This window comes from Ammodytes marinus, assembly GCF_949987685.1.
Source record: "Ammodytes marinus genome assembly, chromosome: 9".
In the NCBI taxonomy this organism is placed as follows: Eukaryota; Metazoa; Chordata; class Actinopteri; order Uranoscopiformes; family Ammodytidae; genus Ammodytes; species Ammodytes marinus.
This window is the reverse complement of record NC_137213.1, coordinates 6,156,062-6,181,440: the sequence shown is the minus strand read 5'-3', so window position 1 is coordinate 6,181,440 and position 25,379 is coordinate 6,156,062. Positions and strand designations below refer to the sequence as shown.

Sequence of the window (25,379 nt, the reverse complement as noted above, 5' to 3'; positions counted from 1 at the left end):
TACAGATAGAGAATCATGGGGGATTAGTAACTTATATTTCCATGGTCGATAAACAATGCAACTGTGCTCGTCCCGCTTAGCTTAATGCACGGACATATTATAACGTTACACTGCTGGAGAATGAGTAACGTCACTGCGTGTCATGCTTTAGGGGTGTGTCGGCACCCATAGGCACCAAAGTCACTTCCTGAATGGTCGCCCTGCGCCAATGAGCAGCTTTCATAGGAATGAATGGCTTCACGTTTCCAACGGTTTTCAGTCCGCTGTCCATTTCTTTATAGGTCCATGGGTAATACGCTAAACAGCGTCTAAACGGCCAGAACATTAGAAGAAGAAGAAGAAATTCTTTATTGCTTGAGTATACTTCAGTTTGAATGTTTGAACGCACCTTGCATACACAATCAATCTTTAAGTAGACAGTATGTAATATATAGATGTTGAGTATGTAGGAGGGAGGACGTTAGTATGGCTGTCCGAACACAGCCAGGGACTCGAACAGCAAAAAAAAAAAAAAAATTCCCAGCCCAACCTTCCCTTAAATACCCTCCCACCAGCTAATTAAGGTGGATTGTACCATAAGTGGGGGGGAGGTCACTAACACACAGACACACACACAACTGCATTTGGCCAATATACTATGTACATTAAATAATTATCCAGTTCATTTCTTCCTAAATTAAATAAACAACAATATACACTCCTAGTTCAATATCCTGAATCAACATAAATACACATTACTTGAAAGGCACATCATCTTACCCCCCTCAGTTTCTTACCCATGTAACACTCAGGAAGTGTAAAACAACTCATGTTCCACAATAGACTCCTTTGGAGTATGCAGGGGGAGGATCCCAAGTAAGATGAGGAGTTTTTTCATACCATTAAACCATGTTTTGTGTAGGACTGACTTCCATGACTTTATATGTTGCTTGATCACAAACCTATATAAATATACATACTAAGTAGTAGGTAACATTGACAACAAACTGGTTCAAAACATTATAGTAGTCTGTTGCAAACTGCCCGTTCGAACTGAAATTTTATAGCACATAATTGTTAGTGCATATCCACACTAATATGATATTGCAAGTCAAAACAATAAGATATACAGTATATACTGATTGGGATTCCAGTTTGACTTTAAAGTGCCTAGGTGTCTGCCTGATGATGAATACCCTTCTAATTCATAGTTGCTCGCATGCCTCTTACCCTTAGAAAATGTACTTAAAGGCACACAAAAAAAATGAAATGTTGCCAGTGTTAAATTATTTGAATGAAAATGAGGCATGAAGTGCAGGCTTTGGGTGTTAAACTTTCAGCAGCGTGATGAGCAATGCCCACCTGCACACATCTTTTATCTGGAAAAATGTTTATCTCACACAGCTACATAGCAGGCAAGGAATCAAGGTGAGTCACTGAATGCCACAACACACATATCTAATCATTGACAGCATCATGAATGCCCTTTTTGAAACGTTCCAAGGTTCTAAAAAACATATTCAAATCATCAGTCAAAAGTTATCAACTATACACTCAAAATACAATGCCACGGTACAGAAGTAGAATCTGAGTGGATAACGTCTTTGTAGGATAATCCCTTTGTTGTGTAACTGTGTGGTGCGAATGTGAAACCTTAACCCCATCCATCTCTATGCTTTTGATGGTCTCCTATAAAACTCACCAACACAAATCAAACCATATTTCTTTCCACATTCCCATTGACAGTACTTTTTTTCGCATGATTAATTTTGACTCACCATTGTCATCATCCTGAACTCCCATCTTGCTTCATGTTCACCTCTGCCTGCCCAAGCTGTGATAATGTAGGGCAGGGGTGGCCAACCCGCGGCTCGCGAGCCGCATGCGGCTCTTTGCCCAGCTTCGTGCGGCTCTTCAGTTCATATCAAATTATGTGATTATAATTTTTTTTTATTTATTTATTTTTTTATACTTTTTTTTTGTGTGTGCATGTTCGCAAACGTTTCACGCGGCTCTTACGTTCGTTTTACATGTTGTTTCATTTTTTATTTAATTAACACCCTATGTGTATGCCTGTTCGCAAATGTTTAATTGAGGACGCAACATAACGTTCGCAAACGTTTGGTGCGGACGCAACATAAAACTGCCCGCTCAGCTTGGAGGGAGGTTTTCCGTGAGTAAACTATTTGTGTCAAGTTCGCTCCGAAACAGAGTGGGAGAGTTCATATTTTTTGTTGAACGTTATGGCAGGCCATTCTGCCTTATATGCCAGGTGTCATTTGCGCATTTCAAGGCTTCAAATCTTCGGCGCCACTTCAGCTCTCTCCATGCTAAAAGTAAGTCCCACAAAGCAACATGCATAGTAAGAGAAAAACTCTATTTTAAATTGTTATATTTTTGTTTGTGGACTTGGTTGAACTGAGAGTTTGTGTGTGAGGCAGTGCACACAATGTTGAAAATGACTGCCCTGTCGTCTTTAGTACTGTAGGAGTCCAGTCCTGTCATTATCACAGGGGCGGCCTTAACGATCTGGGGGCCCGTTTCAAGTCCTAGTGTGGGGCCCCCTGTTTTTTTTTTTATTTTATTTTTTTTAATAAATAATGCTTGTGCATGCATGTGCAAGCTCCCCGCGAAAATAACCCCCCCCCCCCCCCCCCCCTGAAATCTTACTGGCCACCCCAGTGCCCCCCCCCCCCAGTTCAAATGTTATTTTTTATTTTAATTTTATTTTTTTAATTACATTTTTTTTCTTGATATGTAGCCTAGTTCAGAGATGATATGTATTTTTTTTTCTTTCTTAACTTTTTTTGATAGGTAGTTGCCTAGTTCATCACACAAACACTCCAATCCACTGATATGAGATCAGTTTGCAATTTTCAACTACTAAATTAATGGTAGGACTGTGGCCACTAGAACTGGTCTCTGGTCAGCAAAGGTCTTGAAAACAGCATAAGTGTGCTTGTGACATGCGTGCCACCCATGCATGTGTATAGGCACATGTCCCAGCAGATTTTTGAAATCTGAATACAAAAATTAAAGTTTGTAGTTAGCGAGTGTAACATGTTCTTAGCAAGGGCAGACTTTCATAAATAAAGGTTTATTTTTTTAGCAAGATATTTGGTCAAAAGCTAGTGGTCATCCGTCCCTCTGTGCAGTTGTTAGGCATCTGGCTGCTAGCAACTTATGTTGTCTTGCTAATTTTACCATTCATCTGAGCTGAAATAAATATTGACTTTTTCCTTTATTATCTTCGCCAGAATGCACCAGAATGCTTAGATTACATGTTAAAAACACAAAAAAATCTTCGGGGGTTTAGTTTTCTGACAAACATTACAATGGATACTAACATGATTTGGGCATTTGGGATTATAAATTATCTTTGAATTGGTTGTACAGCATATCACATGCTATTCATTCAGGGGTGCGATGGCCACCCCACTCTAGCTCTGTGGCCCACCTTGGCCACCCCCAGTCAAAATTTCCTGGAATCGCCACTGTGTGTACCCGTGTGTACGATGTGGCTCTTTGCAGTAACACAGTAAAAAATGTGGCTCTTTGTCTCTGACTGGTTGGCCACCCCTGATGTAGGGGATCTACATTAGACATTATCTCCAATATGATTAACAAGAGAAAAAGAAGGCAGCGACATTTTCAAAATGTCATTTTGGACATTTTCCGATGGACCTCGGACCATAATTTACTTTTCTCTACACTTGGCTGCACGGATGCTTCATCTCAGTCCAATTAAAAACAACTCTCTGGTGTGAGTCGCTGTGATGATGCTTTATAAATAAACATACTTTCTTGCTCAGGAAAAGAGTAGAGCATAGTAATTCAGAGTTCCTCCCCAACTGTCGGGAAGGATTGTAATTTTAGAGCTGCAACACAGGAACACAGCGGGGTATTCATCCTTGCTATTTGATCACATCCCTCCCATGTATTTGTTCGAACAATCGTCCATTTGAATTACTATTACTAGTAGAAACCCTAACATGACTCTTGGGAGATTTTTGGTGGGAGTTCTTTTTTATTTGTTCCTGTCTGACCTTGACTGTTTCAGTGCACACCTGAAGCCACCAGGGCTTTCCAGCGATGAGAACTAACTAGCTAACTCAGGCCGTGTCCGGACTGCCATACTAGCGTCCTACATCCTACATACTCACCATCTATATACTGCATACTCTCTACTCAAAGATCGAATGTGTATGCGAGTTGCGCTGAAACGTTTTAAGCTGAAGTATACTCAAGCAATGAAGAATTTCTTCTTCTTCTTATAAGATTCAGGCAGTTAAGACGCTGTTTAGCGTATAACCGCCCTCTACAGGTTAGATATTGAACTAGATTTTTACAGTCCTGTGTTCATCATCTGTGTTTTAGACCTCTTGTTTTATAATTATGTTTTGAGGCAGAGGATCCCTCCGACGCTCTCTGTCCGGCTCATCAGACAGCACTCAGCTGTCTGTGAGTTGAGCTGGACGAGCCCCGATGTGTGGAACAGCGATCTGTTCTGATCTCTCTCCACTATCAGACTCACATCACTCATTTCACTTAGTAACTCTAATGTTGTTAGGTATTTATCTTCATCTCTTATCTATTGTAAGAGTGTATGAATGACTGCACGTACAGTTGTCAGATCGCGGAGCCCAAACAATGTCGTTGCCTAGCAACTTGCTCGAAAATATTTTTTTTATAAATATTTTTTTTCCTGGGCGGGTAGAATTGACCCAGTGCATTGTGGGGCAGTTGAGTAGGAAAAGTATACAATCGATTCATACCCAAAATCTTCCCGGAAGTTAGTACTCATCCGGGAATTTCTCGCATACCCAAACTCGCATACCCAACCGTCACATACTCAAATTGAAGTCAAAATGAGTATCAGTAGGACGTTAGTATGGCAGTCCGGACACGGCCTCAGTGTTTTTTCATTCCTCTCCAGGAGGACCACTTGTCCTGCATGCTTGGATCTCCCCTTTGCCCCAGCACACAGATCAGATTGAAATACACTTTATATGCAACTGATTGATAACAACTAATCATTTGAGTTGGATGAAGGAGAGATCTCAAACATGAAATACGATCTGTACACCAAGAGAGGTTTGAGAAAAACTGAGCTCATCAATAGTACAGGGTGAGAACAAAGAGTTAATGCCCCCAAACGCTTAAATGGAATTTGCCCTAGGCACTGTTGGAAGCTCCGAATGCCTTGCTGGAATACTAAAAAAATATGTAAAATGGTTTCAGTGCACTGCATACAACACAGGGTTTTTCTTTTACCTTCCCAGCCAGTCTGTGAGGCTTTACATAAAAGCGTTCGAAAAAGGTCCTCATTCACAGCAGGTTTTTTGACAGAGTTGGGGGGGAACATTTTTTAGGGGCATCTGGCAATGTCATCTGGCAACGTGTCGCATTGGCCATTTAAATATATGCAACTACTGTGCTGGGGAAGGTGGATGGCTTAATTCTACTTTTTGCAATTCCATTATAATTTTTAATACTCATAGTATTAAAGGACACTGTCCACAGAGGCAGTATACGTTTCTATAGTACTGTATATCCTTAAAGAAGAGGATATGATGGATGGTTAGGTATCTTAAGCATCCAACTCTGATAGCTTTATTCACTACAGTCTGAAACTACAGTTTTAGTTTCCAAAATCTCAAACAACATTACTTATAGATGTGTCAGATCTTAAAAACCAAGTGATTCTCTTAAAAGTCTAATGCATTATGAAAGGGACTGACAACCACCATTGTCCTACACAGAGTGCTGCCAACATTGCACAATGCTCTAATGTTTTGTGTTTGGAACTACTTTTAAGTCTTGACACTTAACGATTGTATCACACTTTATTTCCTGCATTTTATTTTACCTTTGCCTCTGTAGCAACACACACGGTTTAACAGAACCCATTTTCCCTACCCATAGCTTATCTGGGCCTGAAGGGCCCCCAAATATTTGTCAGTCACCACTAGAATTCAACTTAGACAAACAAGTTGGGGATGCTGTTGCAGCTACGGTTATAGGTTTTATATATGAAAGTAATAGAAACCAGGGTGAGGGTATTCTTGTATCCTTTTGGTACCCATCTGTTGAGTGTTGCACAGTGGCCAATTCCTTGGTAAGTACAGTACGTGCAACTAGCAGGGTTTGACACTATGTGACTATCATTTTCAAACTTTGTTCATGTTCATTTTATATTAACAAGGTATTAATATAATTAATCATTCTTAACACAATGGGATGCTCTTTGATAAAACAACATGGAAATTAAATAATTAATTTGTTCATGTACAATGTCTGACAGATCCAGTATTGTTTGTTACTGACAGGCAGGCTTTGACTCTCATCTCCTGCCTTGTATTAGAAATGCAGTTGATATCAAAATTTCACTCCACCAAATCTCCGAGACGGATACAGTCTGAGAATAGTAGCCTCACTTCGTAGACATTGAAATTCCTTATTATTATATCTTGAAATAGCTAGATGGTGTTGATTTTGAGATCTGTGTAGGTTTAGTTCATGGACTCCCACTATCTTTTGCGGCCAAGCAGCAACCTCGAAAACCTTAGTTATCTCCAGGCTCTAGCTCTATTGTATTCCTAGAGAAGTCCCTCTTTTGTGTCCATTTCTCTCACTGCATCTGTGAGAGTTTGGTCAAACCTTTGATCTCCTTTGTTCAGCCAACCCACTGACACCACAGCTTCAAGCGCAGAAAAAAAGTTCCCTGGTTAAATTATTTTGATTTTGACTGCAGGACTGCAGAACATGAAGCCTGAAATAAATAAAAAATAAATAAATCCCTACACACTCATTATATTTGTTGCATCAGTTTTATCAGTTCGGTATATGAAAATAGAACATTTTTGTTTCATAATACACTCAACTACAACACACACACACACACACACACACACACACACACACACACACACACACACACACACACACACACACACACACACACACACACACACACACATACACCACATTTTTAAATTATTAGTGCTGCCAGGTACAGGTTAGTATTATCCAAAGCCAGCTGCACAGAAATGATGCGGTCTAAAGCAGGCAATTAGATGTGCTTCATGCAGTTTTTGAGTTGCTGTTGTTGGTGTTTTCCAGTCAACTCTTTTCATCTTTGTCATAAAATATGCTCGGACAGAGCTATTGTTGTCCTCTGCGGAGAACTTCTGTGCGCACGTTCTTAGGAGGCGGGTAAGGTAATGACTCCATCCTTTTTTTTTTGCTGAAGATGCCCAAGAGCTTGTCTTCACTCCATATGTCAGCACATTTAATGGACTCCAGAGTTCTTTCTTATGCCATTAAAAAGTACAGAAGTTGCCAAATGGGAGAGAAGATGTCAGATGGACTGAATGGTGGAGGCCTTAGGACTGCTGGCCATATTCAGTTTTTCACGATTATTGTTGCTGCACGGTTGTATGATTTGTTCTTCATAAATTAAGATATGTATGCCTTAATTATTGCACAAGGTGGATGTTATGTTAGACCAACTACAACACAATTTTATCTCCAAAATATCACAATATATTACTGTATCAATGTTGTTTTTGCACAGGCCTACAAACAAACAAAAAGGTCTATGTGGGAACCAATATGGTGACAGAAGAAATGAAGGGAACCTAAAGAGCAAGTCCAAGTAAAAGCTTGGTGTCATTGTTTTGAGATCTGCCTCTGCGACTGGGAAGAAGGAATTGCCACTCAAATTCCCCTCACACAGTATCTTTGCCTTTTGTCCTTTGACATATTCATGTTCGTCCATAATTTCCCGATGGTTAAAATGCCATCAGATGTGATGAGTGAAATTACAGAGGAGCACAGTGAATATTTCATTCCTTGCCACGTTATGTAAGTCACGTCTGAATGGAGCTTTAGTCCAACCTTGAATAGGCCTTTTTCCGGGGCACACATTTTGACTTGACGAGGAAGGCACCGGTGGAACTAATGCTATTCATTACACCTGTGATCGGTTTCCGTTGCTGCTAGGGAGGACAAGATGGTTTGGCTAAAAAGTACAGGCTTAGAAGCATAACAGGGCTGTGTAAAAAAAAAAGATTTTTTTCTATTATTTAAGTTTTCAAGGTCTAGAGATTGTGTGATTGTCTTGGTTCTGTTTTTATGCCAGAGGTAAAAGATGAGCCAAGTAGCAAGGAGGATCCACTGGCTAACGTTAGAGGTAACTACATTTTTGCAAAGTGTTCGTTGGCTACATTCACTTTGGTAACATACTGAATATGTTTTGTCTGCCAAGGTGGGGCTCTACTTTTGATTGTACAGAAAGCAATGTTGTATGGCAAATGTTGTAATTGTGTGCACAGCGCCTACTTTGGGTTCCTTAGCTTATGTTGTTGGTTTAGTGTTGGTCACTAATCTCAATGTAATGTGTTAAATGGTCTGTGTTCCATGCCGTGCTCTAAATAGTCAGAAGCTTCTTAGGAATATGGTAGATGGACTTGTACCTAAATAGCGCTTTTCTAGTCGAACTTAACCACTTAAAGTGCTTTACACTTATGTCGCATTCACCCCATTCACACACTGATGCTAATTACAAACAGGTATCGCAATAAAGCCAACACACAACAAACAACAGCAAATACATTCAGATTTAATATATAATAAAAGCAAGTGAAACAACATCGGAATATAAAAGCAGATGTACCGTAAACATGTGACAATTGAATATCATAGAATGTGTCCAGGTCGGTTCAGTCTTGAAAGTGTATGGGTAGGGAGTTCTAGAGGGAGGGGGCTGCCATGGTGATTGTTAAAACTCCATGCCATAGAAGCACTGGCCACCTCCGAAATTCCCCTGATGGTTAAAATGCCTTCAGCAGTGATGAGTTAAAGGGATAGATCATTATTATTGGAGTGGGGTTGTATTAGGTACTTATGCATAGTTAGTCCATTGCAGACTCTATAAGGAGTTTGGGGGATAAGTTGCTGTAGCAGAAGTCAGCCTTGTACTGTTGCAGAGGGGGACAGCATTTATTGACTGCTTTAGTTTGATGCCAGACCGCCGTTTATTTTTGCAAATTTTTTCAACCGTATAGTTCGGCAATGTATTACTTCACCAAATCAGACCAGTGCAGTGCAGCGTGTCACATGGCCAATCAGCTGTTTGACTCAGACTTACCATGGCTTAATCCTACATTTAGTGTACAATTAACATATCATTATTTGTTGGGGGAGCATCGTAATATGTGGAGAAAACAACTTTTTCTGCTGACCCCCTCTGAAACTGTACAAGGCTGACTTCTGCTACTGCGACATCTCCCCAAGAACCCGTATTTAGACTGCACTGATCACCATCTCCATTAGGTTAGTCTCGCACAGCCAGACCAAACCCCAGCTAGTAGTAGTAAGGTCTGGAACTACGCTATATCGTTTCCAGTATTGTGGGGAGAACTGGGCTGGCCTGTTTTCATTTCTTTAAACCAATCACAATCACCTTGGGCGCGGCTAAGCCCAGGCAGCCTTAATGCAGCCTTTCAAAATAGTGCAATGTGGTGACGACTATGGACACCGTTAATGACGCGCCCCTTGTGTGTGCAGCAACATTATGAACTGGATACTATCAAACATTATCCAACACACACACACACACACGCACATTCTGTTGTCTCCAGTTCTGAGCGGAGCATACACGGTAGGCTACAGCAGTGGTTCTCAATTATTTTCTGTCATGCCCCCCCTAGGGGACAGAAATGTTTGTTATTAGTCTACTTGCTTGATTTATTTTTAAATAGCCTACAGAGACACTTGGAGACACATGTGGACATTTATTTACTGCAAATCGCGGCCTTTCGCACGAATATGACCATACACAAGCACACATCGCTCTTGCTAGCACTTAAAAAAAAGTTTGGTCAGTTGGAAATCAAGGCGCCCCACCATTTGAGAAGCACTGGGCTACAGCAAGGAAGAGGAAAGGGAAGGGGAGGAGTTTTATGACGCAATACCAATTGTCTATATCCGGATAGCCAGACTATCATCAGACCTGCAAACTCATAGGAGGTGAAAAAGGTGACAAACACCCGTCCCTTCTAGGGGGGTCGGGTGTTTTTCGCTGTCCAAACGATTGGCTATTGTTAAATATCATTCACACAACCAGAGTTCTCCACTATTGCCTCCAATGTCCAGCTGGGTGAAAATAATAGCCAGCTGAGATCCTGACCCTCCTAGGGGGGTCCGGGGGTATGCCCCCCCGGGAGATTTTTTTTAAACTTTTTAAAGTGAAATGCATGAATCTGGTGCACTTTGAGAGGGAAATTAAGAGGCTAAATCTGAGGAATTTTGTGTGAACAAATAATTTGGAGACACTGGGTCGGATGAATTAGAAGCTTCTTGGATTTTCCATTAAAATGTTCATTTAAAATAAAATATTATGCAGGGTCCTCTGGGTTGGGCTTGGTGCTCTTTTTCTTTTATGGGACATATTTCTCTGTAATATAATGAATACATTTAAATGCAGTGAGAGGAATGAAGCAGAAGAACTCTGTTGTCCAGCTATCTTTTTTTCCACAGATGAGGCGCTGAAATAGGTTATACAGTGCATGGGCATCTGAGCCCCATTTCCAAATGTTTTTAAATAAACTCAATACACACTGGACGTGAACGTGACGTGATCAGTTAAACGTGGATTACCTCCCAGATGAACTGATTAAATTATTGGGCTATTAACTAGGCTATCTAGATCAAAACATTGTATTATTTTTTTTGTATGATATAATAATATGATGTTAATATCAAACACACAAACTAAAAAATAAAAATAAATTGGGGGCGGGGGGGCTGTCGGTCGGCTCTGATTGTGAGCGCACTGCAGACACTTCATTTCTGCAATGTGCGCTCATTAAACTGTCAGCTTCACTTAAGAGTCCTGTGTGGGTCAACAGTGCAGTGCAAACTATGCAGCATAAAGTTATAACATTCGTCTACGACCGTGATGTTAAATCACCTTCACACAAAGTCTCCGCCCCAGCAAAGCAGCGAGTCGATCGCTGTGACGGTGAAAATCAAAGGGACCCGGGAGACCCAGGCTGTGTCTTGATTCAGAGACCACGCACTTGGTAGGACGCAGTCTCGCGGTCTATGAAGGCTATAGCCTATGAAGGCCGATTTTAAGGCCGGTTTTAAGGCCAACGAGCCTTGTTAAACGAGACGGTCTCCGCAGGTCTCCGTTTACGAGCATTTCCGGTTTACGTAACAAGCCGTTACCTTGCGTGACGACTCGCCGCTCCTGTGCTGCCTAGCAACCCTGATTGCTGCCAACGGAGACAGCCCTGTCAGCGGAGGAAAAAAGAAAAATAAGTTGTCTACCAGACAAAAAGAAAAAAAAGTACAAGAAAAAAAGAAAGGAAGATAAAAGTTAAGAAGATTGAGCAACACGTTGCTGTTTTGTTATTTTTTATTTTATTTTATGCAATCTCTGAAAAAAACGCAATGAATCTTGGGATATGTTGGGCCACGAAGGATACATCTGATGCAGCCTTCAAAACTGCTTCAAAACCGTGAAACGAAGGCTGCATTTCACGACCGCATATGAGGAGCCTTGCAAGGAGCCTTGCAAATGGGACAGCCTTTGCGCGCCGCTATGACGCAATCGGTCTTCAAATGCAGCCTACGAGGCCGGTTCCAAGACCGCAACCCCTGAATCAAGACACAGCCTATGTCTCGAGTCTAACAGAGAGCCATGTCGGCAAACGGACAGCGTGACTAGATACAGTGAGCTGCGTCCCTCCGTATAGTTTCTGTTTCAGTAGGCTGTTACATTAACCTCTGAAGCATTGACAGTGTTTAATCAAAGCCTCTAATTTTTTATTATCAAAAGGGTTTTGATTGAGACTTTTAGCCAATTCTAAAGTCTGAACACACAGCGGCAGCAGTGACGCTTGTGCCCGATCTTAACGCTGATTGGACAATACTCATGACGTCTACCAAAGATGTTTTATTGCCAAGATAACGATATTCCCTTGTCTCACACTACGGTAACTCGCCCACACAGTCCAGTCTGGGAAGCGCTGGCTGACTTCTCTGGCAGCTGCCGCTACCCCCCCCCCCCCCTCCCAAAAACAAAAACTCTTCGGATCTATACGATTCACGTGGGTCATATATTTTGATTCTAAACGGCGATTTTCGCCGAAAAGCGACGAGTTTGCAGGTATGATCATGAGGTTACAGACAAACTAGGCATACGTACCTCAAACAACCCCACTTCAAACATATTGAACTATCCCTGGGAACAGTGAATATTTAATTCCATAGCAAACTTGTATGGGCCTTTTCCAGAGCACACATTTTGAATTGTTGGGGAATACACAGGTGGAACTAATGTTATTCATTGCCCCTGTGATTGGTCTCCGTTGCTGCTAGGAAAGAAATGCCTACTTTGCTAAAAAAGCACACACTTATAAGTGCAAAAAGGCTGCCTTAAATGAAAAAAAAAAACTTTCCAAGGCCTAAGGATTGTATCATATCATTTTCCTGGTTCTGCATTGTTTTGAGAGAGAGAGAGAGAGAGAGAGAGAGAGAGAGAGAGAGAGAGAGAGAGAGAGAGAGAGAGAGAGAGAGAGAGAGAGAGAGAGAGAGAGAGAGATGAGCCAGCTTGTAAAAAAGGTCCACTGGCTAACATTACAAGTAGCTCTGACATTTCAATTTATGCAAAGTGTTTGTTGGTTTCTCTCATTTTGATTGCATTTGTGTGATGTCTGCCTGGGTAGTGCTCTGGTTTTTTGATTGTTAAGGAAACATTATTGCATGTGGGCAACCTAATCTATTTGTAGGCCTTTATATGGCACCCCCCTGCAGTTCCCTTTACTTATGATGTGAGTTTTCTAGGGATCATGGCCTAATGTTATGTTTTGAATGGCCTCTCTATTAGTATATGGAAAATATGATTTTCACTCAAATGGCCTTTGTTGGGTTTTTAGAATCAAAACAGTACAATTTGTGTGCACCATCACACCAAGTAACAGCTAGTGATGGCAACGACAAACAGACAGTATTAAAGGGGTTAGCAGCAAATGAATGGTTGTGTTTTGGTATTGTGGTTCATAAAAATACTGTATATAATATAAAGATGATCACATATCAAAGCATTGCCCCTTGATCATTTTTTATGTACACAGTTGAAGATGAGAGAACATTATTTCAGAAATTCATGCTTTTGGATTAGATAGAGTTTGGCTTTCATTTTTGAAAAGAGAAAGTCAGGTATAATTGAGATTTTTCAAGTGCGAGCAAATACATGATGTCCTCATTGCAACAGCAACTTTTGGAAATTCAATCTGATTGGTTCCCCTTGGGATTTTTGTTTATTTAAGAAAAGTAAATATATAAAATGATTTGCCTTGCTTGCCTGTGATTCAAGTTTGATGGATTTCAGTTCTGTAATTCATGTTGCCTCATACATTAACCTCTCTCTCTCGCTCCGCTCTTGCACCATTCAATAGAGTTGTGGAGTTGTGGAGCACTGTACATAGCTGTTTGGTGCAAAAGAGGTACTTGTGCCTGCTGACCATGCTGAGTTGCGGGGTTAGAGTCCTCCAGTGAATATTTCAAGGGGCCTGTCTTGTTTTCAGAGCAGAGTTGGCTCCCACTTAATAGCAGTGGCTGAAACATACTGTACCTGCTGTGGGTATTTTGTATCAATTCCTTTAGGGGACACCGACACTTTTATTCTCCCGTGAAAGCAAGGCATGAGCATGTCATTAATTCAAGTGCCATCCATGTAGAAATATGTTGGAAAGGAAATAGTATCTACGTATCTCTGCTTCTATGATGAAACTTAACTACAGCTATAGCATCAAGTTGAACCTTTGCGTGATGTGATACCATGCACTTGTTTTTAGGAAAGCATTTACAAGAATACTTCCCACTAATTTATTTTTCAAACTTTGTATTAAACCGCAATAATTGATGTACTTATGTCAGCTTTTGATATATTTTTTTTATTCATGATTTAATTTTTGACTCTTGATCTCCTGCTATAAATGCTATTTCCGCGGCAGGTCTCTGTGGTAGGTCAGCTTAAACTCACCCTAGAAGCTGCAAGGAAATTGTTTCCCTAACTGCCTCCAAAACTACTTTTCATCTGGTACACCGTAGAGAGAAAACATGCTGTTTGCACTTTAAACCAACTTGAGTTATTCCAGTGTAGCACTATTACATTGGAAGCCAACACTACTTTAATGTTCTCTACTCTCTGAAGGCTTGTGGACCCTCAAAGTTGTCCTTTACAGCTTAGACAGCCACTTAAAAGCTTCATGTTATGTAGTGGTGAACACAAATCATTTCCCACGTGGTAAACTTGGGTTGATCTCATCATTAGAGTTGATGTGACATATTGCTCATTGTATTAGAAACTACCACAAACAATTGCTTAAAGCCACTGTGCGGATCTTTACATTGTCTTAAAGATATGACATGGGGACATTAAAAGGAATTGGCTGAGAATGATACAGTCTGTACTGATTCAACAGAAACTCGTGCCATCTGAAAAACATTTTTTTTTTTTTTTTTTTTTAAGATATTTTTTGGGCATTTTTTTATGCTTTATTTGATAGTGCAGAGAGACAGAGGTGAAATGGGGCAGAGAGGGGAGTGACATGCAGAGAACGACCGCGGGTGGGAATCGAACCCGGGTCTGCTGCTGGACCCGGCCCGGGAGGGGGCCGCCTTACCAACTGAGCTAAAGGCGCCCCCCAAAACATTTATTTCTACTTTAAGATGATGTCATAATTCTATGCATAGTGGCTTTGATATAAGAGTTGGCATGGGCAAGTCAGTGCTATCGATCAGCAATAACTGTTTTGGGATTCTAAGCTCGCCGGGTTATATTTTCATTAGTGCTGAAATTAAGAATTGATTGGCAATAAATGTATCAACAGCACCTGCGATAATCAATGAAGTAATTTCAAAGCACAGGCAGCTGAGGGTGAGGTAATGCTCACACAAAACTAGCTTGTACGATTTGCTGTCTGAGCATTTAGAAAAGTTTTTATAGTTGTCCTGAAAAACCACACCGGAAGTCGACCGTTACAGAGAGAGTGGAAACGTTTAGTTCAAACCCTAAGCCCTTTCTAACCTCTGCAGACATGGCTAATCATGAAGTAAGTGGCTATTAATTGGGTTGTTGGTTTTCCAGATATTTGGTCATAAACCAAACCATAAATTGACCAGACTATATTCTGAACTCTAAACAGTGCTGGATAAAAAGTCAAACGATAAGATACATCGTTTATAATTCAATATCTGGGAACCACGATTGTCGGCCAAGCCTCGATAGGCCTACATTTGTATTAGATAGAGAAAATTTTCACTGGATAAGTTCATGTTTTCCATCCAAATAGCTGTGGAGACATTTGACTAGTAAACAAAAATGTCAACCGCATGGTGGCAATCTCTGCTTTTTATGCTTTACGTAAAATGGAAAGCGTACAGAGTTCCTTTTTCGACTAGTGGTTGGACAAAATAAGCAATCTCTTTTTTTTCCAGTATCTTTTGACGAGTTCTTGATTTGAACAAGTAAATCAATTCTTAAAAAAGAAACATTAATGGAATAATCAGTTACACTGGCACAAACAGCAATCATGGGGTCCAAACAAAAGGGTTAACCTTAAATGTTTACTTAATTATGGCTACAGCTCTACATTAAGTCTCACTATTGGGCTTCATCAAGGGACTCTTTTGATTAAAGATAATTAGGAATGCTCCGGCATGGATTTTGATTTCTTCAGCAGGATTTAAGGCACCTACTTAAATGAAGTGAACAATCATTACCTGTGTTTTGTTTGGCTATGGACACCACAAAACTGTCCCTGTTTTTATAAGTTTGTGAGCTCTGGTCATCAATCCTGTCTGGATGTGACAGTTTCGTAATACTGGGTGGTCCACGTTTGCCGCTCTGAAATTTTAATGCAGTTCAATCAGGCAACTCACGTTGTGTTGTTTTATGTTTTATGTTTTATTGATCAAAACATATTTAGAGCTTGGCATCTAAGCTCTGGCCTCATCACTCCTTACATTTATATATATTTAAATGTAATATGGAGGAGGGATGATTACATATCTTTCCCCTGGAGCCTATAGGGTGGATGCTGGGTTGGGTGCTGGGGCTAAAAAGCAGGCAGCGATGTAGGGCTTAGCAAAGCAATGATGCAAGAACAGCAGCAATAACAAGGCAGAGGGAGAGGAGGGACATAGAATAACATAAGTGTACAAGGTTCGCAGATTATACAGTATAATTAATTTTTGTCGAACTTAGACTTAAAGGAGTACTTAACCCATACGGAACTGGCGTTCTATCAATATAAAATCGAATGAGGTTTTTCTTCCCTCAGTCTTTCCTCAGTCTTCCCTTGGCCCAGCTGTCCTGTGAATCATAAGCCTACATTTTTACAGAAGTGATGAAACATCTGTAAAATGTAGGGTTAGACAGTGATACCATAAAACACTCTTTCTGCCTTTTCTCAGGCTAGGATGAATCGATTTAAAAAAAAATGCACATTTATACTACCGTACTTTCCGTACTATATGCCGCACTGGACAATAAGCCGCAGGTGTTATAATGTTTAATTACCATATGTAAGAGTTCGTGCACAGAGGGGATTGTCGGGAAAGAGATGGCTGCTTGAAGCTCCCACATTTCAACAAACCAGTTGCATATTTGCATAACGTACGTAAGTGTTACCATTTTGTGCAATAGTAGCTATTAGGGATGGGCACAAGTGTTTTCGCTACTCGTGTGATCGCTTGCATTCCTCGAGGATCAATCGATTCCTCGTTAAACTTTTTTCTATTTTTAGGACGCAACGCATCTGTCTACAGAACAACGGTTGACCGCAATAAAGCGCTCAATGCTTATGTCAAACAGTCACAGTTGCCATATGATATTAAGGATTTATTTACCACAAGTTTAAAACACATTTTCCTAACTGAAAGTAATTAAATAAGCGGGCCACAATTTAAACCGATCGAGTAGGTCTGCGGTGGAGAGAGAAAAAAGAGAGAGAAAAAAAGCATGGGCTGTAGTTGGCTAACATTCAAAATAGACATTTAAAATAAGAAGGGCAGCAAATACAATAAAATTATTGTCCTACAATTTAAACACATAGATAGGCTAAATAACTCACCAAAGCAGTAGAAGTAGTAGGCTATATCCAACCGCCCGCGTAATGCTCACTCCTGTCCGTGACTAATTACCGCGACTAATTCCTCGTTAACGGAACGTTACACCGTCGGCTTTTGAATCTCAATCCTATATTCCATAATAAAGGCATCTTAAATGTCGTTTGCTCGAATGTGCCCGAAGTCAGCCTGGCTTCTTTACGTGATTTTCCAAGTTTTCCAGCACCGCATTCAGCTCCGCGGTGCTGTGGAGACCACACACTGGCTGCGCTGCACGGAGGTGGCAGTTATTTGCGGTTTCTGTTTGACACAACGCTTAGTTTATTTAACTTGGATCAAAATATTTAATTTTGTTAAACTTTATATCCGTTTTGTGCCGTTTTGTACACGTATATAACATTTTAAAATAGGGGCGGCCCGCCGGCCGGCCTAAAGGCTACAAACACTAAAAAAACAAAAAACGATTTTCCTCATCCACCAATCGAGATCATTTGAAACGAGGAGTACTCGAGTACTCGATTACTAACGCCCATCCCCAGTAGCTACAGAATACTGTGCTGTGTAATAACAGGGTCGAAAAACGGGGAAAAAGTCGCGGCTTGTAGGCCGAAAAGTACGGTACCTAGGATCTCAGAGTTCAATACACATTCATATTCCCACCGGTGAAGTAGGTATTTAAGTGGTCTCAATACATGGTATCGTGTGTTTCTACCTGTACTTTGCCAAGCTCCTCATTGAAAACCCACACATTGTCCTTTCTACAGCTGCAAAACGAAATGTGTATATAGTGTTACCGTTCAGGGGTAAGGCCTGTTCACAGTACAGTCTATGCCTTTGAGACAGTACTGCAGCTTTTGTTGAAATATTTTATGTAGTTCAACTTATTGTCATATAAGATGAAGTGGCTGGGCTGCTCAGCTTTCACTAAAATTATCCAAAAAGAATATATAGTGTGCATCCACACATTGCAAGTGAGTTTATTACAATATACAGGTGATTTATCTGTGCCTCTGGCTGCATTTCAGCTAGTACATTACCTGTCAAACATATTTCAACCCTCTGCATTGTGTTGTGTTTATATGCTTACCTTTTGAGGATGTTTTATTTATTTATTTACTTTTTTGCAGTCCACCATATTGGCCCTGACTGAAATAGTTGAACTAGTATTGAATACATGGCCAGCTTTGATATTTCTGTCTTATCTATCATCACCTGGAATTTGTAAGAGAAAACAGACAAGCATTTGGATTCGGAAACATCCGCTGTCACTTGCAAGTAAATGATGACAAACACAGCTTTAGTCTTGAGTTAAATAAGTAATTTATCCTCTATCATTTTGTTTTTCATCTTTCCTCCTTCCTTGTAAGTGTATTTCATCATATATCCTGAAGTTTTTATCTCACACATAAAGAAAATGTGCCTTCATAATGGATATTTAACTCATTTGTTGTCATGCAGTATTTATTGGCACACGTTGTAAGTTTGTATGATTTGCCCAGTTTACCTAATTACTGCATGGTGATTAAGATTTGTCTTTCACTTCATGTCATTCCACTGCAGAGTTTGAACAGCCCACTGAATCGTCTTCCACATGATTTTCTTTTTGTTCCCTGCCAGTAAATATTTCCTGGGGGAAATTGTGCAGTGAATATTGCTTTCTTATTAAATCAGTCGTGTGAAATGAAGAAACAATGGTGTCATCAAAAAGCCTTCCCACAATGCCAACAACATCTGTGCGCTGTCAGATAGTCATGGCTGCCAACAACATTTACACTACGCATTCATATCTTCAATGCTTATTGTTTTTGAAAAACCAACAATATGAAAAGCTGATGAAGCTGCTGTCATGAAAGAGTCCTTCTCAGTTTGTCACATTGACATTGCTGCCAATAGCGTTTCAATTCCTTCGTTATTTTTTTCATTTTTTTTCTGAGGCATCTTTTTCAGTTTAATCAAACATTGCGCCTTGGTCTGAGAGTTTTAAAGCTCTTGTCAATGAGCAACGTTAGCATACATTTTAGTTTAGTGCACATACAGTATCTCACAAAAGTGAGTACACCCCTCAAATTTCTTCAAATATTTCATTATATCTTTCCATGCGACAACACTGAATAAATGACACTTTGATACAATGTCAAGTAGTCAGTGTACAGCTTGTATAACAGTGTAAATTTACTGTCCCCTCAAAATAACTCGACACACAGCCATTAATGTCTAAACTGCTGGCAACAAAAGTGAGTACACCCCTAAGAAAAAATGTCCAAATCGGGCCCAAAGTGTCAATATTTTGTTTTGCCATCAATATTTTCCAGCACTACCTTAACCCTCTTGGGCATGTAGTTCACCAGAGCTTCACAGGTTGCAACTGGAACCCTCTTCTACCCATTCATGACGACATCAAGGAGCTGGTGGATATTAGAGTCCTTGCGCTCCTCCATCTCCCGTTTGAGGATGCCCCAAAGATGCTCAATAGGGTTTAGGTCTGGGGACATGCTTGGCCAGTCCATAACCTTTACCCTCAGCTTCTTTAGCAAGCCAGTGGTCGTTCGGAGGGGTGTTTGGGGTCGTTATCATGTTGCAGTACTGCCCTGCGGCCCAGTTTATGAAGGGAGGGGATCATGCTCTGCTTCAGTATGTCACAGTACATGTTAGAATTCAATGAACTGTAGATCCCCAGTGCTGGCAGCACTCATGCAGCCCCAGACCATGACACTCCAACCACCATGCTTGACTCTAGGCAAGACACACTTGTCTTTGTACTCCTCACCTGGTTGCCGCTCCACACTCTTAACACCATCTGAACCAAATAAATGTATGTTGGTCTCATCAGACCACAGGACATGGTTGCAGTAATCCATGTCCGTAGTCTGTTTGTCTTCAGCAAACTTTTTGTGGGGTTTCTTGTGCACCATCTTTAGAATAGGCTTCCTTCTGGGATGACAGCCATGCAGACCAGTATGATGCAGAGTGCGGCGTATGGTCTGAGCACTGACAGGTTGACCCCCCACCCCTTCAAGCCCTTCAGCAATGCTGGCAGCACTCAGACGTCTATTTTCCAAAGCCAACCTCTGTGTACGACGCTGACCATGTGCACTCAACCTTCGTAAACTGGGCTGCAGGGCAGTATTGCAACATGATAACGACCCCAAACACACCTCCAAGACGACCAGTGGCTTGCTAAAAAAGCTGAGGGTAAAGGTTGTGACCTGGCCAAGCATGTCTCCAGACCTAAACCCTATTGAGCATCTTTGGGGCATCCTCAAACGGAAGGTGGAGGAGCGCAAGGTCTTTAATATCCACCAGCTCCTTGATGTCGTCATAAATGGGTGGAAGAGGGTTCCAGTTGCAACCTGTGAAGCTCTAGTGAACTACATGCCCAAGAGGGTTAAGGCAGTGCTGGAAAATAATGGTGGCCACACAAAATATTTACACTTTGGGCCCAATTTGTAAATTTTTTCTAAGGGGTGTACTCACTTTTGTTGCCAGCAGTTTAGAAATTAATGGCTGTGTGTCGAGTTATTTTGAGGGGACAGTTAATTTACACTGTTATACAAGCTGTACACTGACTACTTTACATTGAATTAAAGTGTAATTTATTCATTGTTGTCCCATGGAAAGATATAAAGAAAAATGTGAAGAAATGTGAGGGGTGTACTCACTTTTGTGAGATACTGTATATCCCTATATCCCGCTGAGGCAGCAAATCTCTGCTGCTTTGATGGATTCCCCACACTCCCCCTCACTTTGTGATTTGCAATCCGCTAACACTTGTAAGACAAGCTTCGATACATGCCCTCTAAATATAGCTAATGCCTCTGCCAAAACACACTCAGCTGGAAAAATATTATGGATGTAATGTATAAAAAGCACAACAGTCTTGTACCTTCTGTAAACATCCGCCCGCATCCTTTAAATATTGGATAGTAGCTAAAAATGACAGGCCTGTCGGACTCCATTTAATATTTATTCATGCTATTTCTTAATTTTTGAAGAAAAAGGGGGACATTTATTATCCCATCAAAATGCAAAATGGATAATGATGAAATGGTATGAGTGGAATTGTCTTTCTGAAAAAAACAACTGCATTAAAAAAATAGCTTGTAATTCTGCACTCTTCTTTTCTTGTGGATTAGAAATGTTAAAATTGTAAAATTATTGCCTTTATATGCATGAATTAAATGATAAAAAGTTAACAATGATAAAAAAAACACAGTCCAATGTGTGTTGTACGTTTTTAGCTGTTTTTCATCTCACCTTCTACATGTGCATCCACCATCTTCCATGTGTCCTCTTTTGAATGGATTAACTTCGACAGCCTCCCCAAAGCCCCATGTTCCCTTTAATATGAACATAATATCAGATCAGACTCACAGTACTACCACCAACTGTTTCCAACACAAAGCTGTGTCAGAGAAATTCTTTAACTTTGAGAAAAGGAAAAATGGTTATTAAGGAACACTTTTTATCCTGAGAGAAATGCCCAAGTTTGTTATTTAAATAGTTAAATAAATAATGCAATTAGGTCTGAAACAATAATTGGATTTGAAAATGAGTATGAAATTAATTTGGAATAAAATCCACTGTCTATTTGTTTGTCCATGATTAATTGCGGCCCAGGCAACAAGAACTGCTGTAAGAGTGTTTTGGGTTTTCGGGGCGCCCTTAGCTCAGTTGGTAGGGCTTTCATTGCTGTCCTTGCCACAGTACATGTACAGTTCCAATTATATGAATTATTCTTCCTTCATGTGTCACCCACCCCTAATACATATTTATTTTTTTAATTTAATATGCTCAAACTTGCTTATCCGTCTTTTTTTCTTCTTCTTTCCATTCTTTATCAGTTCTCTTCCACTGTGACTACTGAATATCCACTGTTAAAGGTTCCCTCTACAAGGCAAACCTTCCGGGTTTTTAATAAAACGGCTTAGTGTGAGGTACGATTCACTGAAATTGCCTTTCTGCAAGGATTTCAGAAAAAAAACATTAGCATGACCAATTTCTATGGAGAAGTCTGCCAGTCGTAGTTCTCTTAGTTCATCCAAGGACCGGGTCATGTAATCTTGTAGGACTAGAAAATTAAATAGCTGGCATCAGAAGTTGTCAAACATGTTTAACAAGTATGCTCATGGGTAAAATAAAACATTTTCAAAGCTTTTCTTAAATGTACGATAGGATTAATTTTCTGCTTGGCTTTGATTTCCATTAGCCTCCATTTTCAATTATTGATTGAGGAGAAATTTTAACACTGTGATCTGTTTCTACACTGAACACAGAAGTGGCTGAATTATCCAGAACTTTTGATCCTCCTTCTCATTGTCGGTGTTTTTGTTTTTGTTTTTGTTATTGTTATTGTTATTGTGTGACTCCAACAGCGGGTTCAACCTTCTTGAACCCGGACGGTGACTCTGGCACGGAGGCCGACAGCGAGCCTCAGCTGGCCTTTTACACCGACCCCAACCGCAGTCGGCGGCGCAGTCGAGGTATGAGAAACGGTAACGCTACCAGCGCGTGGGGCTCAGGGGGTAAGGAGGACTCACACACACACACACACCCACAAGAACGTTTATACCGCCGTCTGATGGTATCACCCATCGTCACCACGCATGACAAGTAACCTTTACAGAACATATAACTGATGGATTGCACCAGTGTTGTGTGTGTGCTCATGACGACTTTTGACTCCAAAAGGAGATTTTGTACAATTTGCATATACAGTATGCTGTGTCTATACGTACATCCGTGTGTGCACTATGTGGTTGTGAGCATGAACGCTGATCTCCATACGTCTGCATACAATGTTGTTGGTTTAAATCCAACAGGACAATGAGATCAGAGGGTTTCAGCGCAGAGCATGTTAATATCTGAGCATCTTACGAAATGAAAAACACTGTATTTTGATATTTGTCAAACACACATATTATTTTTGAGGTCTATTGTGTGCAAATGCTGTCAATTTCAATTGGTGCAGCATGCTTTATTTGTCAGAATGCCGTGTCTCTGCCTCTTTGATGTACAACGATGGGGTGCGGGGAGGGAGACAAATAAATAAACAAATAAAGAGACAATGCCCTCAAAATAATAGCTGCTGTCAGAAGGCGTTGCAAACCGTTGCTTCGAGCCTCCGAGCCAATTATTCCGCTGTCGTGTGCGCAGGTGTCACAGACGAGGTGAAGCCTCCAGACAAGAAATCCAACACTGGTAACTCTGGCTAATTTAGGCCAAAGCTTAAGAATAGAATAAAGTATCTGCAACACTGCCCTAACTAGATCCCGGAGAGGATGATTCATGATGCGTGATGAAAGTGTTTCTCCACAATTCTTCAAGGATTATTTATTTAACAGCCAAATATATACAATAAAAACTGTTTAAAACAATGGTAAAAAAAAGTGAAATTATGCCACACATCTAGTTATTTGATTAACAACCTACCTTCAAACATAATAGGAACGGTCCGCTTTCTACTTTGGCTTTTGTTTGAACTTTAAAGGATTGCCTCCGGTGGCTTTTGAATGAGAAAGTTTTGTCTGCCACACTCATTTAAAAGTGATAATGTAATCTAGAGCCGTGCTGCAAGTGAACAAAACAAACACTCGAAACAAACTGTGATGGCTTTATTCAAGGTCATTGTGAATGTTTGTGTGTGTGTTTGTGTGAGTGTGCATGTTTGTATGGCTACAAGGTCACGTTTAACACGTTTAACACTCTCTAATGTCGCCCTCTGGAGTAAAAGAGATAACTCTAGCAGAGAGGGAGATGGTTGCAAAACAGCCTCTAAGTAATTTGTATCAAGGTCAATTTTTCCCCTACATCACCCACAACATGTTGATGTGTATACCCTTCTAAGGTAAACCTTATTTCTGTGCCACTGAGCTACATCTAAACTAAACCTCCCAAAGGCTTCAGCGTTTTGATCCAGAGGTCCCTTTCATAGGTGCTCAGGCCATTTATTTATTTATTTTCTGTTTGTAAAATGTGAAACGTTCACATATTCTAAATTCATTACACAAAGTGAAATCTAGAATACACATATCTCAGAAGGGTCGCGATTTCTGTATACTAAATCCTCTTTTTGACTGGTTGTATGTGTATATTCTAATAGTTTGAGCTACTGGATTTGTTTTAGTCCATGAGCTGTAAGCCCGTAATCATCCAACTTAAAACAAAAGAAAAGCCTGACACATCTTCCATTTGTGTGATGAATCTAGAATATCTGAACGTATTGAATGAACTTTTAAATGATATGCAAATGTATTGAGGTGCACCTGTATGTTTAAGTCACTGTGTGCATGTATTTGTTGACGGTATGAAGGGGGTTGTGGGGGAATACAAAGCGGACCACTTCTTCACACATCTCCACTGTTTGTTGTTCCCACCCCTCCCTGCGCTCCCCTCCCCACTGTGTGCTTGTGTCCAGCAGTCGGTTCCCCGCGGAGCCCCATCAATAAGACCACACTGACTCTGATCAGCGTCATCAGCTGCGTGATCGGCCTGGTCTACTCCTCTCACCTCTCCTGCAACATCGCAGTCCGCGTGATCCTTCATGTGCCGGAGCACCTCATCGCTGACGGTAAGGCTTTACACTCGGCCATATGTGTCAATTTTGAAAGAATGTGCCCCCTTACATACTAAGAAGTAAATGTGTCCCCCCTTAAAACAATATGAAAGACAACCCGCTCCCCCTTAATAGGTTAAAAAATAAGAGTTCAGGAGGTCGAAACATTTATGAATTCTTCTTAGCTGTAACTATACAGGCCTACTGTATTTCCCAACAATTTCAGACCACAGTGCCATCTTATTCTTGCCAACCTCCCATCATATTTTCCTGTGGCTTATGAGTAGGCAATGCAGGCAGTGTAGTAAAGGAAGTAGTTAGCTAGTTAAGATAAATACACTTCACTTTCTGAACTTAAGGGTTTCTGAATGAGATTGTGTCAAGTGTCTTGTAATGAATGCTAATGTTGTTTAGTTTATAACCTAGTCAGCTTCCTTATATTTGGATTTTAACTTTTGGGGGGATTGCAAAATAACCGATTTAAAAAAAGAGGATTGTAGGAGGAACCAGAAAATCAATGTTGGCTTTTGACCAGATGTCTATATGGAATTCACAAAATGGCCACCATAAAACATTTATTTTTATATAACTCTGCTTTTAAATAAGCTAGAACATTGATTTTAACTGCTAAAACTAAATGTTCTGTGTCAGGGAATCCATTGGTGGTAGTAATAAAGCTACAACATTTTTCAACATTAACACT

At 40.5% G+C, this 25,379-nt stretch overlaps 1 protein-coding gene across 1 annotated transcript in view; it reads left to right on the top strand.

Annotated features, from left to right (window-relative positions):
* astn1 (astrotactin 1) overlaps window positions 1-25,379 on the top strand; it is a gene marked incomplete at its 5' end in the record, with an annotated part of 480,467 nt that overhangs the window by 125,664 nt on the left and 329,424 nt on the right. Inside the window, 2 exons of the mRNA XM_080034245.1 lie at window positions 22,497-22,646; window positions 24,542-24,691. Coding sequence (XP_079890371.1) covers window positions 22,497-22,646; window positions 24,542-24,691 — 300 coding nt within the window. The remainder of the gene's footprint in view (window positions 1-22,496; window positions 22,647-24,541; window positions 24,692-25,379) is intronic.